Source organism: Ovis aries, chromosome 7, assembly GCF_016772045.2.
Source record: "Ovis aries strain OAR_USU_Benz2616 breed Rambouillet chromosome 7, ARS-UI_Ramb_v3.0, whole genome shotgun sequence".
NCBI lineage: Eukaryota > Metazoa > Chordata > Mammalia > Artiodactyla > Bovidae > Ovis > Ovis aries.
Window position 1 is genome coordinate 1,098,358 of NC_056060.1, and position 17,693 is coordinate 1,116,050.

The 17,693-nt window shown below is 39.2% G+C and overlaps 1 protein-coding gene across 21 annotated transcripts in view; it reads right to left on the minus strand.

Annotated features, from left to right (window-relative positions):
• Positions 1–4,480: 4,480 nt before the first annotated feature.
• The window catches only part of APC (APC regulator of WNT signaling pathway), a 134,449-nt gene continuing 121,236 nt past the window's right edge, over positions 4,481–17,693 (minus strand). For all 21 annotated transcript variants that reach the window (XM_060418711.1, XM_042251953.1, XM_060418710.1 and 18 more), the window contains 2 exons: positions 14,683–14,897; positions 4,481–13,140 (listed from right to left, as the gene is read on the minus strand). In XM_060418711.1, coding sequence (XP_060274694.1) covers positions 6,540–13,140; positions 14,683–14,897 — 6,816 coding nt within the window. In that variant the 3' untranslated portion in view covers positions 4,481–6,539. The remainder of the gene's footprint in view (positions 13,141–14,682; positions 14,898–17,693) is intronic.

Sequence of the window (17,693 nt, forward strand, 5' to 3'; positions counted from 1 at the left end):
GAAACAGAACTCAGCCTTATATCTGAACTTTTTAGCCACAGTAAACATTAGAAGAGTTTTGAAGAAAATGAGTTGTGACTAAAGTTGTGACTCAAATTATCCTTTGTGTGAGGGCAAAAGAAAAACAATTTTAAGCAAGCAAGGATTGAGAAAGTATATTCACAATCTAGCTTTTCTGGAAAACAAACAAACACACACTATATAAGGACATATTCCTGCCAAACCAAATTATATTAACATAAAGAAGAAAGTGTTTCTGCTATGCAATAAAGAGGAAACAGTGAACACTTACATGTAATGTAAGTAAATTCAAATACTTTAATAATTTATATAAAGTGATGGTGAAGATAACTGCAATCATTAAAAAGATTCTGAAAATTAAGTGAATACATTATTACTGAACAAAGATTTTATTTTTAAGAACTTAATTTCAACTGAAGTAGTGTACGTCTCTATTTCTAAAACCATTGCCTGTCGCATCACCAGGGTTTTCATAGGACCCTGGCTTCCTGCCATTTTTTCTGTTCTGTCTCTCCTCTTGTGCTCACATCTCTGCTCAAGCCCCCATTCCTGGGTACCCCCAAACCCCGAGTTCTTGCCTCTCTTAAGCACATCTATGTGATTTTCTCTAACCCTCCTCCCACTAAACTCCAGGCTTGGCTTTACAGATTCCAAACCCATCAAGGTCCTCAGCTAAAGAAAAGGACTTTTCAAGAAGCAAGAGTCACCCTTTCTGGAAGGAAGTTGTGGTTTTAAGTAGTAGTCCTCCTTTGGTTGTGTGTAGACTAAGTCATCTGTCAAACACTGGCGCCAGTTTTTGTCAATCTGTGTTTGTAATTTTGTTTCGTACACTTGATGCTTTATCATTTGATGTTCAAAGAAAGTCACAACTGTTGTTCATCTTTTCATTGTTTGATGCCTTTCATCCAGAATTATACTTTGACATAAATGTACCTATACTGCTTTCTTCGCATTTGCCTGTGTGTAGTTGTGCTTTTAGTTTTGTCCAGTCTGGGTCATTTTAGGTGTATCTTTTACTAATGGCATATAGGTAAAGGATGTTTTTTTTACTTGACTCCAACTTTACCGTATGTGCTTAATCCACTCATTATTTGTTATTCCTGTCATTTTATGCTTTTTTGTAGCTAATTCTCCCTCTCCGCTTTTCCCTATTCTTTGATACTCTGTTCAAGTGTTCTTGTATTCAGTTATTTTGACTAATGATTTGGATAGAAAGCTTTCTTTTTAACATTGCTGTTAGCACTAAATAGAAAAGTTGAACTTGTATTTTTCCAAGTTAAAAATAAAATAGTATCTTTTGACACTGCCTACTTAAAAGAGTAGAAATTTAGCATGCTTTTATGTCTTCTTTCCCTCATTTCCCAGTTTGGGGTAGAATAATGTGGAATTTAAATTAAGCATTTCATCTTTTCAGTTCTGAGTTACATGCACATTCACATTGAGATTCATCATCAGAGTAACCACAGTTACTTACACGTTTATTCAGTTCAAAGGTTTTATTGCTCAAACTGTTTCCTTAATACATTCCCATTTAATTGCTCAGGCAGCAGGAGTACTATGGTAGGAGGTATGTCATGGATTCTGGTTTCCCAATGGTGCCTGTGAAATGCCCCTTGTAGGTTTGGAGAATTCATGTCCTAGGCATCCGGCTTCCTCAGTGGAGAAACCAACCCACTGAGCTTCCCAGGCTCTACAGCCATATGACACAGCTCTGCCAAGGGTCCAGTCAGCAAGACCGCAGTCCAGAATTGAGCCGTGTGATGAGGCAAGTGCTGAGTATATGCTTAACTTATGAGGAGGGTGGTGTCAGAGGGCTCCAGAGTTGACAGGCCACAACTGGGTCTTTTTGAAGCAGCCTCACAGTATGGTTTGGCTAGTTTCTGTGGTGGTTTCCAATCCTGATTTTCTGGCCCTCATACAGCTCTTGTGAGCTTCTGATTCCTTAAATGAGTGTCTCCTCTTTTAGAGAAAGTTGTTAACAACTGTAACAAGAATCCCGAATGATACAAGTGTTTCAGATAAATTGCTAGTTTGACAGGTTTCAGAATTCTTAGGTAATATTTCCATTTGCTTCCAAATGGTAGATATATTGTCCTATTGCCTTTTTTTTTTTTTTTTTTGGCATTCAGTATTTCAGAGAAGAAATCTGACGCCAATCTATTTTATTTCTATGTAGGCAGCCTATTCCTTTTTCCCCACAGATGATTTCAAGAAAGAAAGATTTAAAGAAAGCTTTCTTTATATTAAAAAAAAAAACCACATCACTAAACTGTGTCTAAATAGTTTCCTGTTTCAAGTTACTTCAGGAACAAAGTGGGTTTGAAAGGCACAAATGTTCTGAACACAAAGAAAAGTAGAACTAGCCCCCAGAATCAGCAAGAACTGTGGTAATGCCAGGAGCTGGCCATTCTTGTATGTCTCACACTTGCTACAAGCCCTACAAGCCCTACAAGTCTTTGGTAACTAGCCTCCTCTAGGTCAGGTACCCCCTCTGGTGGAAACAGCCATGGCCGGGGGAAACAATGAGCACAAGGTTCCATGATCAACTGTGAGACTATATGTCAGGATTCCAAAAGGTTGTGTAGGTGGGACAGGTAATGTCTGCAACAATAGCTATTAACAATAGCTGATTTTTGCAACATTCACTAATGTTGCTTTATATGCAGTGGTCACCTTCACTAGCACAATGTTGAGTATTTTTAATTAAAAAAAGGAACAATCTCATAACGTCAAGAAAATAAGCAAATAGTCACAATTGTAGAGAGTTATCCTGAATATCAGACCTGTATTTAGCACCGAGAACAATATTATACACACACAAAACATAACAGGTTGAAAGAAGGATCAATGGTCTAACAAAAACCAGAATATAGTTTTATAGACCACAGAAGAGAGAAGGGCAGAAAAAAGACGTGGAGTTTGTAGGAGTCAAAGTCCATAGGTTTCAACACTATGAAGTAGTATTTGAAAGTCAGCATTAATATGAAGGAATTAGAAACTAAAATATAATTTATATACTCTATTTCAACCCTTGTGACTCTTGAGAAATTATTTTTGTTTGGTTAAGTGTGAATGATCTGACTACTCAAGTATTCTTCAGCTCTTGGCAATTTTCTTTTTGCATTTCTGGTACTCAGTTCTTTTTCTATTTAGATATAAGGAAACTGTGAAAACATGATATAGTGCAACTGGCTTCCATCTTCAGCAAGACTCATCCCTTCAGTTCATTAAACCTTGTAGGAACAATCCATACTTTATAGGGAAAAAAGTGTTTTGACTATTCTTACAATGCAGTTGGATCTTTGGGGCTTATCTTTTATTTCATTATTTCCCTCATTAACTGTCCTGTCAGTGCAAAGAAACTTGTCAAGTTTTTTCTCAAATACCGAACTTGCCATTGGTGGTTGTTTGTATACTAACTGGGCACATTTTCTTTCATCTGAAGTCCATTTGCCCTCTCTTCAAAGTTCTCCTTTGCCCTGTTCTTGGTGTATCTCTTTTGATATTATTGCAAATCCAAATTAGGTATTTGTCGAAATTTTGCCTTTTTGATAACTGTTTCAAGGGGATCATGAGTCAGTCCCTCAGGTATAGAATTACCTGTTCATTCATGTCTGGTAAACTTGTGGACTATTGGGAGTTGAGATGGGCTGTATCAGATTGTAACTCAATATTCCCATCTTTTCATGCCTAAAGGAGAAGGCAGTTTGGTGTACTTTCTCAGATGCTGAGTCCAGTGGTTGAGAAGAATAGCTGGAGCTGAAGGCAGTCCCTCGAGGAGCTTTACTGCAGTCATGCATGGCAGTAACTCTGAGTGGTCCCAGACCAGCAGCATCAGCATCACCTGCTAGTTTCCAGGCCTGACTCTGAGTTAAGAAGGATGGGGATGTGCTTTAACAAACATTTTTGGTGATCTGCATGCACTCAAGTTCGAAATCCACTGCCTCGGTTCTGTCCGATGCAGTCCAAAGATAACAGGGCACTACTGCCCTACTTTTCTCAACAGGCGTTGCAACTCAACCAACCCCCAATGCTGGCTCAGTGTGCCATTTCTAACCTACAAGTGTAAACTGGGGACTATTTGGCTTGTTATCAGTTATGGGAACACTCCCTGCCTGAACTTCTAAAATTAGAACTGAGATTTTCTCCTTTACTAATTCAGAGCCATTGTCTCTAACTAGAGGGTCTCATACAGAACTTTTTCCTCAATGGTCAATGTATACTATACCTTCTCCCAGTAGGCACTACTTACTGGAATTCCTGAGTTTTCTGGGGTATGGAGGGCATCCTTTTTTCATTTTCAGCACTGAGGTTATCTTTTTCTTTTTTCCTCCCTTGAGAAAGGCAATTTTATTCTAATTGACTTATATCCCATTTTTTTTCTATAAAAGTATTTGAAGTGGTTTATAAAAATTGTCATGCAGTAGTAACTTAAAAAAAAAACAAAGAAAATCAGGACTACACAGGAAAGAAATATGACCTTTATAAGGCATCCTTTGAGAAAAACAGAATAGTCTTAGGACTTACATATGATTTCACACAGATAAAACTTGACTAAAGTTTAAATGTAGGTATATTCCAAAGGTGAGCAGTAGGAAGAGTATGGGCTTTGGAGTCACATGCCTTTCTTCAAATCACAGCACTTATTTACTGGCATTTTAGTAAAGGACTTAAAAAAAAAAGTCCTTACCTGTAAATAATAAACACAGGTAAGCGGCAGATAACTAACTCTATGATATGATTTCAAAGACAGCAGGTAGATATGCTTACTCGTCACCACCTTTCCCCAGTGTCCTGCCATATCTAAATATCTTTTCCCTCCCCCAAATGCAGAGTGCATGAATTTATCATTAAAAAATAAAATTTCATTTATTCAACAAATACGTGAACATTTATCATCATCCTTACTCTCTGATTATTTAGAACAAATTCTGGAAAGATATATTAGCTTTTAAAATAAATCTTATCAGTCTATCTTCCTTCATGAAGGAGGATCCTCTCCTTGCTGTGTGAGGAAGGGGGCATTTAAACACACACCCCACAACCCTACTCATCAAAAACAAAGTTTTCGTTAACAGGCAGTGGTTTCTTAAAGAGTCTCTTGAATGTCTCAGCATTTTCTGAACATGGCAAGGTGCTGATTATATTTGGCTGCTGAAATTTTGCTGTAACACAAAAGGTGATGGAAGGTGTTCATTCCAGACCCAGGAGCAACAGGAGGGACAAGACCGTGACATTCCAAGATGGGCTTGGAAGAGACTACTTCTACCTCAGAATAATTAGTTTCTCAAGGACAGAATTCTATTAAGAAAAAAGAAATGTTCTTTGTGGGCCTATTGTGTTCAATGCCCGTATGCAAGGCAGTTCACATTGCTATTATTATATGAATTTAAAAAATCAACTCCAGTGGAGTAAGAAAAGAAAAATACTAAACAGGAAGTGCTAATCACACATTAAACTTTCAGGAACGGTTAAGTGCCAATGCATGGAATGGTTAAATGCCAACAATCAGCTTCAATTGTTTTTTATTACAGTAAGAGGAAATTTACTCTTAAATGCATAGAATTTGAAGAAAAAATTTATATAAGCTTTTAAAAGAGGCCCTTTTTGACAATTATTAATACAAATGTGAAATAAGACCCTTCAAACAAATACCAATTTCAGTAACAGTTTACATACAGCAATAATTTATTCTGAAATGTTCATTTAGTTTCTGTTGAGACACGATTCATGTCTCAATAATAAAAGAGCAGCCATCTCACCTCAAATACCAGAATATACAACAAGTTACAGCATAGCAAAAATTCTACCTACTTTCTGATGTTCAGGTAAAATAGTTTCATTCAATGTTTTACAGTTACACAGATTTTTTTGTTTTGCGCACAGAATAGTGTAAGTTGTTACACTATAGCTATCTATATGCACATCATGTGACCACAGAACTGTTAATCATTACTTCTGAAATTGAACCATCAGTTTCATTCATGCAGTAAAGCAAAGCAGGCTGGGTAAACTTGTTCACTGGGAACCATATTACTGTGAATTTCACAGCCACATGATTAATTATGATGTTAGATGGACTCTCAAGGACTAAAACAGAATGGTTTTTTGCATAAATACCAATTTCTCCCTGATGTAAGGTTAGTCAGTTTATTACCTAGAAATGATTGATAACAGCAATATATCATATTTTCTATCTGTAGTGTTATTTTAAGACAAGCAATAATTAAAGGATGCTGGGATGGGATGCTACTTAAATACATGAAAAACATACTGTACAAATATACTTGGCTTTACCATTTTCTTCCTAACTATGAAGAGTGCCTCCCAAAATATGACCAGTGAAGACGAAGTATACTATCAAATATGGCTTCCAGAACAAAAACCCTCTAACGTTAAAGAATCAAACCTATTTACAAAATTTTTCAGTCTTTTACAGTTTCACTTGAAACAACATTTCTACATAGCAGTTGTAATGAACACATATCACATTCTTAGTTTCATCCTTCCAGCTCGTTTCACACAGATGTCACAAGGTAAGACCCGGAATGGCGTTTCGGACTTTGAGTCCCACTGGGTTCCGTGCTGTCGGGTTTTGAGTCGCGTTTCTTTGTGTTGTTACTCACTGGCGTCGGGATCTGAGACGGTCGGGCGGAAGTGCCATCTGTGCTGCTTTTCCTTGGGCTTGGGTTGTAATTAAAAGGACTCACCCTGGCGGCGACAGTCCCACTTGGTGAACTGTGCTTGCTTGAGCTGCTAGAACTAAACGGGGTACGCTCAGCTATAGAACTTTCATTAGTCTCGGATGTAGGGACAGGGTTATTACTTTGTCCCGGTTTTGTCTCAGTTCCTTTTTGGTCTGGGGGATCTACCTGAATAAAGGAATTCAGGCGGTTTTCCAGACCCACGGTGCGTGTAGGGGCACTACCATTGCTCACATTTTGTTTTCCCTGATTATCTTTTGAATCTTTAGGGTTCGGGCTTCCCTTTTCTGAAACAGTGTCAATCACGGGGGGAGAATTTCCTGTTGGAGATCTTCCAGATCTAGGGTTGTTAATGGGGCAATCCTCAATTCTCACCCAAACATCCTCTGTTTTAGAAACAGCAGGTGCCATTTGATAAATCAGAGTTTTTGATTCAGCACCATTTGCAGCACCTGAAGAAGTGGTCTGAGACGTACTATTTGTGGGAGAAATTTCACTTTCTTTTATTTTTCTCCATGTTCCTTTTGTGGATACCTGGTTTTCTTTAGTTTGTTTGCTTCCTGAAATAGAGTTCACTTGTTTTTCATCCTCGCTTTTTGCCTTTTCACTAGATTCTGATGAAGCAGAAAGAATTGAGGATGAACTTCCAGTTCTTCTCCAAGTGCTTACTCGAGGAAGTGATGATGAGTGTTTGCTGTGCTCACGTTTCCAGGTCCCTGACCTATTGATGGGAAGTCTGGAAGGACTTTCGGAATGAGAGCGCGCTATATCATGGCGCTTTACTGGTCTTCCATCGTTGTACTCTATGGTGGGACTGAGGTTAGGTGGGAGTTTTCGCCATCCACCAGACTGAACAGACGAATGTGTAGGTAGAGACATATCAGGAAGGGAAGGACTTAAAACTGGAGTGTGTGCCTGGGACCGTGTGGGAGAATCGGGTCTAGAAGATGGAGAAAGAGACTCAAATGAAGCAGATTCCTCCAGTTTTCTCCTTAGGGTTGGGCTTGGAGCTTCTTTGATGAAAGTTGATTGGCGTACTAATACAGGTCTCTCTGACCTATCGGATTCACTTCCACTTGACTTTGTTGAAGACATTCTGAAAAGTTCTACTTTTTTATTGGCTCCATTATTACTACTCATTTGATTTAGCCCTTTGGAGGCAGATTCACTCCTTGGGATACCACTGCCATTCTTGGATAAGCCCGTTTGTTTGGTGAGGTTCTGCTGGCTCATCTGTCTGCCAGGAGATGTGTAAGACATTTTCCCAGAACCTGAGGACTTAGTTGAAGCAGTACTAGGGGATGACGTCCTTGGTAGTTGAGATAATTTGTTAGGGGGACTTATTCCATTTCTACCAGGAGAGATTGAGTTTCGCCCTGGAGACTGCATTGGTCTACTTAATGGTTGCTGGGCGGGTCTTGAAGGAGTGGAATCTCTAGATCCTGATCTAGAAGGTCCTTTGTTTGATGCCGCTGTCTGGGATGCCTGCCTTGTAACAGGGCTTAATTCTGACTTCACTGATGGCTTGGTTCCTCTGGGAGAGGTGGTAGCTGGCTGACCTTCACTAGGGCTTTTGGAGGCTGGAGTCTTGAGGGGTGGGCCTTTTTTAGAAACTGGGCTTGTACTTGAAGAGCTATTCCGAACTCCTGGAATATGAATCATTGTCCTACCTCGAGAGATTGAAGGCATGTTTGTTGGAAGGGGTTGTTTCATTTGGCTCGAAATTTCCGAATTAGATCGAACTTTTCCAGTAATCAAACTTTTATAAACCTTTTTGCCTCCTTTTATTCCTTTATTTTCAGATTCTATTTTTTTAGTTTCCAATGTACTTTTCTCCCCAGGTTTTAGAATTCGTGGGCCTTTATTATTCATAAAGGGTTTTTCTTCTTGATCAGGTGTAAGATGAAATGGTGATCCCAGAGAGATGCCCGATTTCAGTGAAAGGATGGAATCTGAATCAGATGAAGCTTGTCGAGATAAACATGCAGCAGCAGCAGCTTGATGTAAACTACTTACTATGGAATTTGCACCTTCCTGAATAGCTTTCCAATCAAAATTTTCTGAATCTGGGGATAAACCATGTTCTGAATCTGGTCTCTGTATATCTTTCAAATCGAGTGTCAAATCTTCCGCTAATATGCCACTCATATTTCTAGGACTATGCTTTTCATTATCAGGCTTGAGCCTTGAAGGCTTTTTCTTTTTCGGCATTGCAGAACTTATACATTCCTGCAACAGGTCATCTTCAGAATCAATGCTGAGAGAACTGAGAGAACTGTTTCTTGAGAAACAAACAGGGGTGTCTTCCACGTGAAATGATTTAGGAGCATAACCTGAGGCCTGGGGTTTACCTGGTTCTCCCTGTGAGGCAGGGGGCTCTGTCTCTTTGATAGGTTCATTTTCCTTGTTGTTGTTGTTTTCTTGATCAATGTCACTAAGAGAGCTTAGAGAGGAATTTCGAGAAAAGCAAACTGGAGTATTTTCAATAGCGAAATTCTGTAATTTCTCATCTGTTGCTGCCCCTCTGTCTGGCATATCTTTGGAAGACTGGGGAAAAGTGGACTGCTTCTGCAGCACGGGTTTAGACTGACCTCTGTTTATTGGCTGCTTTGTAACAGCTGGTGTCTTACTAGCTGATTGTTGGTTTGAGGTTAGTTCTGTGTGGTTGGTCACTTTAGCTTCTGATTCTTTATTTTCCTTCCCCTTTCTTAATTCAGCCTTTTCCCTGGAAAGGTCAACATCATCATCGTCAAAATCTAGAGAACTCAAAGAGTCATTTCGTGAAAAACAGTATGGAGTGCCTTCAATGGGCGTGTAGTGATGAGGTGAATCAAAAGTAAAACTTCCTCTGACTCCGTCTTCATTATTTGGCAGTTTATCATTGAGGTCCTTGGAGTTATTTTTCAAGTGCTGTTTCTTTGAGTCTTTGTTTTCTGAGAAATTTCTTTCGGCATTTAAATTATTTTTTGAGTCTGTATTTTTTCTTACACGTGTCCTGTATTCAGTACTTTGTGGTATAGGTTTTACTGGTGAAGTCGGTTTCTTTGTCTTACCATCTAATTGGTTTTTGTTAGTTCCAGATGAAGACATAGATGCTTGTTGGACCTGGTCCATAATCTTTTTCACACGGAAAGGCTTGTGACTTTTTCCTTTGGGCATAGCAGAATTAATGCATTCTGCAAGAATATCACCTTCTTCTGTTTTATTGTCATCCAGTTCAGGTACAGTGACAGACGAGGCGTTCCCTCTTTGAGCCTCATCTGTACTTCTGCCTTCGGTAGGAATGGTATCTCGTTTTTCAAATTCACTTGACTGTGCCCCTGCTCTAACCCCTTCTCCAGCAGCTAACTCATTTGGAGGGGATTCTATCGTTAGATCACTCAGAGATGTAGCTGTGGAAAAGTTTATAGGTGTCCCTTCTACACAATACACCCGTGGCATATCATCTCCTGGTGTAAAACTAACATGCTTTTGTGCCTGTAACCTGTTCTGTGATGGCAGAAGTTTGTATACAGGGAGCTGACTTGGTTTCCTTGCCACAGGTGGAGGTAATTTCGAAGTAGTCTGGGCTGGTTTTTTGGCTTTGCGTGAAGATTTTGTTGGCATGGCAGAAATTATACACTCTTCTAGTATTTCAATATCATCATCATCTGACTCATCTAAAAGATCTTTTTCAGAATCAGTGGGTTTTTCTGCCTCTTTTTCTTGGTTTTCATTTGATTCTTCAGGCTGCTCACTTTCTGTTTCATTCCCGTTGTCATTTTCCTGAACTGGAGGCATTATTCTTAGTTCCACATCTTTCTGAATAAATGGCTCATCAAGGCTCAGTGCACTCAGGCTAGACGAACAAGAAAATCCATCAGGAGTACTCTCTGTGGCAAAATGTAACAGAGTATCAGCATCTGGAAGAACCTGGACCCTTTGTACTGCAGCATTTACCGCGGCTTGCTTAGGTCCACTTTCTCTCTTTTCAGCACTAGGTGCTTTATTTTTAGGTACTTCCTGCTTCGTTTGAACTGTCTGAGGAGGAGGAGGAGGTGGAGGAGGAGGAGGGGTTTTACTTCTGCTTGGTGGCATGGTTTGTCCAGGGCTATCTGGGAGGTCACTGGGGCTTATAATGCCACTTACCATTCCACTGCAGGGTTCACTCTGAACAGAGCTGGCAATCGAGCGACTCTCAAAACTATCAAGTGAACTGACCGAAGTACATCTGCTGAACATGAGTGGGGTCTCCTGAACGTAGTGCTCTGGCGGACTTTTGGGTGTCTGAGCACCACTCTTGGAAGGAGATTTGGCCCCTGAAGAAAATTCAACAGCTTTGTGCCTGGCTGACTCTGAAGACAGACCAGAAGCCTGGAGTCTGCTGGATTTGGTTCTAATGTGCTGCGACACTGTTGGAACTTTACTCACAGAATCTTCATTTGACCTAGGTCCGCTGTTGTCCTTGATTTCGGCTATCTGCAGAGTGTTAGCGGACTCTGCTTCCTGCGTTGTCTGATCACACCCTACTTCATCTTCAGCAGATGACAAAGATGATAATGAACTGCATCTTGAAAAGCATATTGGGGTATCTTCTACACAGTAAGTCTGTATTGTTTCTTGGTTGATAGAGGGGACTTTGCAAGAGGAAGAGGTGGCTTTTGGGGTCTGCCCACTTCTGCTTTGTGCTGAGCTTGGATGCAGCTGATTCTGCCTCTTGGCATTAGATGAAGTTGTGGACGTATTCTCGCTGCTTGAAGAGATGTGTTCAGTTTTTGTGCTCTGTCCAGATGAATTCTTTGAGAATGAAAATGCTGGTTTCTGTGAAGAAGGAATGTCTGTGGTGTATTTTAAACTATAATCAATAGGCTGATCCACGTGATGTTTTTCTTCACTGTATTTTATGCTATAATTGGTTGGTCTCTCTTCTTCCTCATGCTGCCCTTCCTCAGAGTAACGTTCACTATAGTTGGTTGGTTTATCATCTTCATAGTCATCTTCTTGACACAAAGACTGGGTCACATTTTGACTAATTCCATGGTTAGAGCCTACTCGATTTGTTTCAGATCCATTGGCTGCTCTTGACCTGTATGGGGAAACACATTCCTGCTGCCCAAAGTGTGGTTGGAACTTGAGATGTTTATCATCGCTGCTCTCAGGATATACAGGATAAGCTGTGCTTTGACTCCTTGATTGTCTCTGCTCATTCGGTTTTATTTCATCTTCTAGGATATGTTTGGGTCTTGCCCATCTTTCATTCTGTGAAGGGCTCTGCCTCCCAGAGTTCAACTGTTCATCGGAATATTTAAGACTATAATTAATCGGTGTATCTAGCTCTCCATCATTATCATCCATATGATTTGCACTATGTATTTTATGGGCTAAGTCAGCTGGATACTGACCATAGCTGCAAAATTTACTTTCATCATCTTCAGAATAGGATTCAATTGAAGGTTTCATCTGACCTCTTTTACCATAACCGTCACTACTGCTGACACTGTTTAAACTATCATTTGAAGATCTCTTATATTCCACTTTGGCATATGGTATTGGACATGTTCTGTTTGAGTTTTCTGACTTGGTAAAGTTGTAAGTGTTTGCATGTGTGTGGGTGGTAGAGCTTCTTCTGAGTGCATTCCTCTCATCTGTCCCACAGTGTAGTTCTGTGGTAGACCCAGAACTTCTGTCTTCCTGGGACGTATGAATAGCTGATACTTCTTCCATGACTTTGGCAATCTGGGCTGCAGTGGTAGGAATCTGCAAACCTCGCTTTGAAGAGGTTCCTGGATTTTCTGTTGCTGGGTGATAGTTGCCTAGGCTAATACCTCGTTCTCTCTCCAAACTTCGATCTTTCTCAGAACGAGAGCTATCTAAACTTCCCCTTGATGAAGAAGAGCTGGGCAATACTGTGGTATTTAAGTATGGTGATAGGACAGTCATGTTTCCAGTATTAAAATTGTCTGACCTGTTATCATCATGTCGATTGGTGTCAAAAACATAGTCACCATAGAGATTTTGCTTGTGTCTCTGCTTACTACGATGAGATGCTTTGGGACTTAAATTGTCAATATTGTCAAAAGTTTCTGATAAATGCTGAGCATCTAATTCTGCTTCCAGGGCCTTTTGTTTCCTGACATGAAGAGAAGGCAGACTGGAACCAGGAGACATGATATTGGCATCTTTATACTTTGCAGGTCTATTTGCCATGAGATTCCTTAAAGCTGCAGCACTTCCCATAGCAATCATCTTGTGCTTTGAATGAATGAGGTTCTTGAGCATGCTGACCGCTCCCATGTCCCACAATGCTTCCTGGTCTTTAGGGTTTCTCGCTGAGAGATTCCACAAGGTTCCGCATGCATTACTGACTATTGTCAAACTGTGAGATTTCAAGTGTTGTAATAAGGTCTGTAAGCAATTATTCTCTCTTAGGATTTGCCTGAAATAAAAACAAGATATTACAAAAGTAAGGTAAAAATCTGTTTGCAGTGACAAATAAAATGAAAGAGAACAAATTTAAATCTAAAGATAACTGCTAAAACTTGTAACAACAGGCATAATAAAACTACACCGAATTATATTATCAATTTCAAGCACTGCCCATCTCCTTTTTAGTTCATTTAATGTTTATTGTTTTATAGTACTCATCTGTCAGACTAAAAGGTAAAAATGTTCAGTTTCATCAATTCTGCATTTCCTATTCTGACCTAACAGCTTTAAAAATTTTTCTTGAGCAAATATATATTTACTTTACATAGTGACAGAGTTTCTCAGTTTACTGAGTATAAATATATTATGAAAGCTGAACAGGGACTCTGTGGTAATTTAACATCTGGGTGGGTTCCACAACGTTGATAACAGAGACATCTCAGAAGAGGTACAGAAAAGAATCAATTAACAGATCTTTACAAAGTCAGAGAACACACTGTAAGCTCAGGTCAGCAAAATGACTTTTAGATAATCTCTCTCTGGTTTGAATTTGTAATACTGATATTCCCCCTTTTAAGTGGTCTTGGGAAAATTGTGTGCGTAGTTTTTCTAAAAAGTTTTAAAAACATTTAAAAGTAACTATAAAAACAAGAGTTGAGAGTCAGCGTAATGAATGTTAGGATCTGAAGAGCTGTGGCTTGTTTAATGCATGGTAAAATGAAGTTTAATGAGAGCATAGTCAGCTCTAGTGGGCTTTAAAACTGATAGGCAAAAAGGTACAATAAGCTTTAGCAATGGCAGTTCTCTCAGCAGTCCAGCAGACACCTGAGTGCTTATTGAGTTTAAGAGTTCTTCCATGAGAAGATGAAAGGGCTGTGAGGCTTGTAGTTTGTGCATCAAAAACTTACAGAAAAGATGTTTACATTCTTACAAAAGCCTTTTACTACAAGTACCCCAGTCTTTTTTTTTTTTTAATGAGAGAGGAACAATACAGGATGAAATAAATAATACACTGTGAAAGATACTATATTTTTGTTGAGATAATGCAAAGCTCAAGTTCTGAAAATGTATGCCTTGTATCTGAGGTGCTCTGTTAGGTTTTACAGTTCTAATAAATGGGATGAATGGCTGTTGGCTGAAAAACATTTTGATCACTGATATTATGGCTCCACTAGAAAAATGTGAATCATTGTACTTTCTGGATCATAACCACAGGTTTTTTTTTTTTATCACCTCATATTCCCTTAATCCATACTACATACAGGAAAGGATTTTGTTCTCTGTAATATTTATGGCTTTCATTTTTTATTCTACACATGGGTTATATCTCTCAAGTATCACTGGTTTATTTTTAGACATCTTTGTGATACTATGAACTTTTATTAGCATAAATGTTAATGAATAAATCAGGTATTAATAGTTAATAGTTTCACTGTCATAAATGTAATTTGGCTCAGAACTTGCATACTTACACAAAACACTGCTCAGTTAAGTCTTTCTGAAGATATGAATCTTACCACTTCATTTAAAAGTAACATAAAACTGTACTTACCTGTGGTCCTCATTTGTAGCTATCAAGCTGGATACGTTCCGTAAGATGCCACCTCCACTTTCAATGATGGCTAAAGTGTTGGTCTGGCTGCGATAAGTGAGAGTGCCAACCAGAAACGCAAGTGCGCCGTCTACAGCACATATGTCGGCTTTATTCTCAGTGCAGTGTGCCGACAGGTTCCATAAGGCACTCAAAACACTCTTGAGGGTTGACTCCTAGCAAGAGACAATATATGTCGTCTAGTTAAGGGCTGTAACTGTAACTCTTAGAACGTCTATACTTACTTCTATAGAGAAAGCTCTCTCTTTTTTTAAAAATATCCCCTGGCTGCCCATCCTTTACTGGTAAAGCATTAGGAAATCCTCACTTAAAAAAACTTCTATAAAATACCAAACAGAACTTAAGACAGTGATATCCCCATGAAACAAGCAGAACACAACATTAAAACAATGACCATCACATTCATCTAAGCAATGAATGTGAAATGTTTAGAGATGGTGCACACTTATCTCACAGAAGCTTATATTAGAAAATGAAACAACTGATGTGCGTTCAGAAAAGACAATATTTTCAGGATAATATAAACTAGAAAAGACCCCCTGTACGCTGATTTGAAAAGATATCCAGACCTATCATTAAATGAAAAGAGCAAGTTGCAGACAAGTATGTACAATATTCTGTTTGTATAAAATACACATCCATATTTATGTGTGGTTTATGCAAAAGTAACAATTTATTAAAATGGAAGCATACCGGAAATACTCCAATTTCTTAAAATCCTCAAAGAAACAAAGTCATTATAAAAATGACAACTCCCTGATGTGCAGTATCATAGTAAGCTGTCAAATCACAACTGCCAGAGGAAACACTTTGAGTGTACAATTAAGAATGTTGGTTAAAACTTGTCATGCTCCTGACGACAGTCTTCTTACTAAAAATCGATCAGGGGACAAACGAACATTCATTAGAAATCTACTCTGTGCCTATCACAGTTACAGGTACTTTAGGGGATACAAACAGAGCAACTGACACTTGCTCTGAAGGTGCTGTTTACTTTGGGGAAAAAAGACAGTAACACTATACTTAAAACCAAGGGCTCTAATGAAAAGATTACTGCCATGGGAACTTAAGTCAAATAAATGAAATAATTTTTGGAGGAGAGCGCCTCTGCAGATAAAAAGACATGTACATTCAGAGGAGGCAGGGGAGGTAGACAGAGTAAAGGCATGGAAGTGGGAATAAGCAAGGGAGCACTAAATAACAGAAAGAAGACACAGAAGTCAAAGTCCACGTTGGGACTTTGCAGGAAGTAAGGTCAGACAGGGAAAAGAGGGCCCTGAATGTCAGGGCAAACATTTTGGGCTCAACCCAATCAAGAGCCATTGTATTCTCTTCTTCAGGATATTGAATGAATAAAATAGATACTATTCACCATGAGGCAGAGAAGAAATGATTTCACCACTGAAGATGTGAAAAGGACAATAGCTCAATTTTAATTATAATGTGACTGAGGAAATGGGACAAAGTATCTCTCGATCAGAAAAAATGGGAAGAGTTTAGAGGAGTGAGCTAAACTTATAACTGACCTAGAGATGAGAGTTGAAGGTAGGAAAACAAAAGTTGCTCTCTTTGGGACTACATGTAGGGGGCCAAGGGTTTTGTTTCAGAGCTTAATAGTTAGAGGAGACAAGATGAAATGATTGGATGTTGGAAGTATAGGTGGTAAAAACAAAGGGAGGAGATTCAGTAAGGTATGTGATCGAAGGTATCAAATACAGGTATAGGTAGAAAAGTGATATCCTAGTTAAGCTATAAATCTAGATTTTTTGTTAGGAGCAAATTTAGAAAGAACTGGGGAAGATACGGCCAGTTAGGAAATGAAGGGAGTGACTACTTGACTACTTGTTTAGGGCTTTGGTGGTTACAGGAGATTCTCTGAAGAAGTTGGAAGAAGCAATGAAAATGAACATTTTTGTTTTTTGTTTTCAAAATATTGGGCTTCTTAGAGATAAGTGAAACATTAAAAAAGCCTCCTTCTCTATAAGCAGTAGAGAAAGTACAGCGGACAAGAGTAAGGGACGAACAGTTCTGAGTAGCAGCAATGCCCAGAGTGCAGGGTGCAGGTGAAGGAAAGACTGTTGTGTAGAAGAGGAAGGGCCAGTGAATGAGGTGAAAAGGGAGCAGTACATGGGGAATGTGCAAGGCAGTTTTGGTCCTTGTGGTTGTGAGGAGTGAATGAAGTTGAGAATGAAGAGGTGACAAGTTAAAAAGAGAAAGAATGTTCATATTGGCTGTTGCACTGAATGTAGAAAAAGATGGAGAAAATAAATTCTAATACCGTTAACCAGAGCAAGACCAAACCAGAACTGGACAGTATAGCTTTCTGATGGGCTAGTTTTTCCAAGATTGGGCTTACATTAAAAAATTTTTTTAACTAAATTATTTTAATTGGAGGCTAATTACATGACTGTAGTGGTTTCTGCCATACACTGACATGAATCAGCCATGGGTGTACATGTGTTCCCCATCCTGAACCCCCCTCTTACCTCCCTCCCCATCCTATCCCCCAGGGTCATCCCAGTGCACCAGCCCTGAGCGCCCTGCCTCATGCATCGAACCTGGACTGGCGATCTGTTTCACATATGATAATATACATGTTTCAATGCTATTCTCTCAAATCATCCCACCCTTGCCTTCTCCCACAGAGTCCAAAAGTCTGTTCTTTACATCCGTGTCTCTTTTGCTGTCTCTCATATAGAGTCATTGTTACCGTCTTTCTAAATTCCATATATATGTGTTAATATACTATATTGGTGTTTTTCTTTCTGACTTACTACACTCTGTATAATAGGCTCCAGTTTCACCCACCTCATTAGAACTGATTCAAACACATTCTTTTTAATAGCTGAGTAATATTCCATTGTGTGTATGTACCACAGCTTTCTTATCCATTCATCTGGCTATTGTAAACAGTGCTGTGATGAACACTGGGGTACACGTGTCTCTTTCAA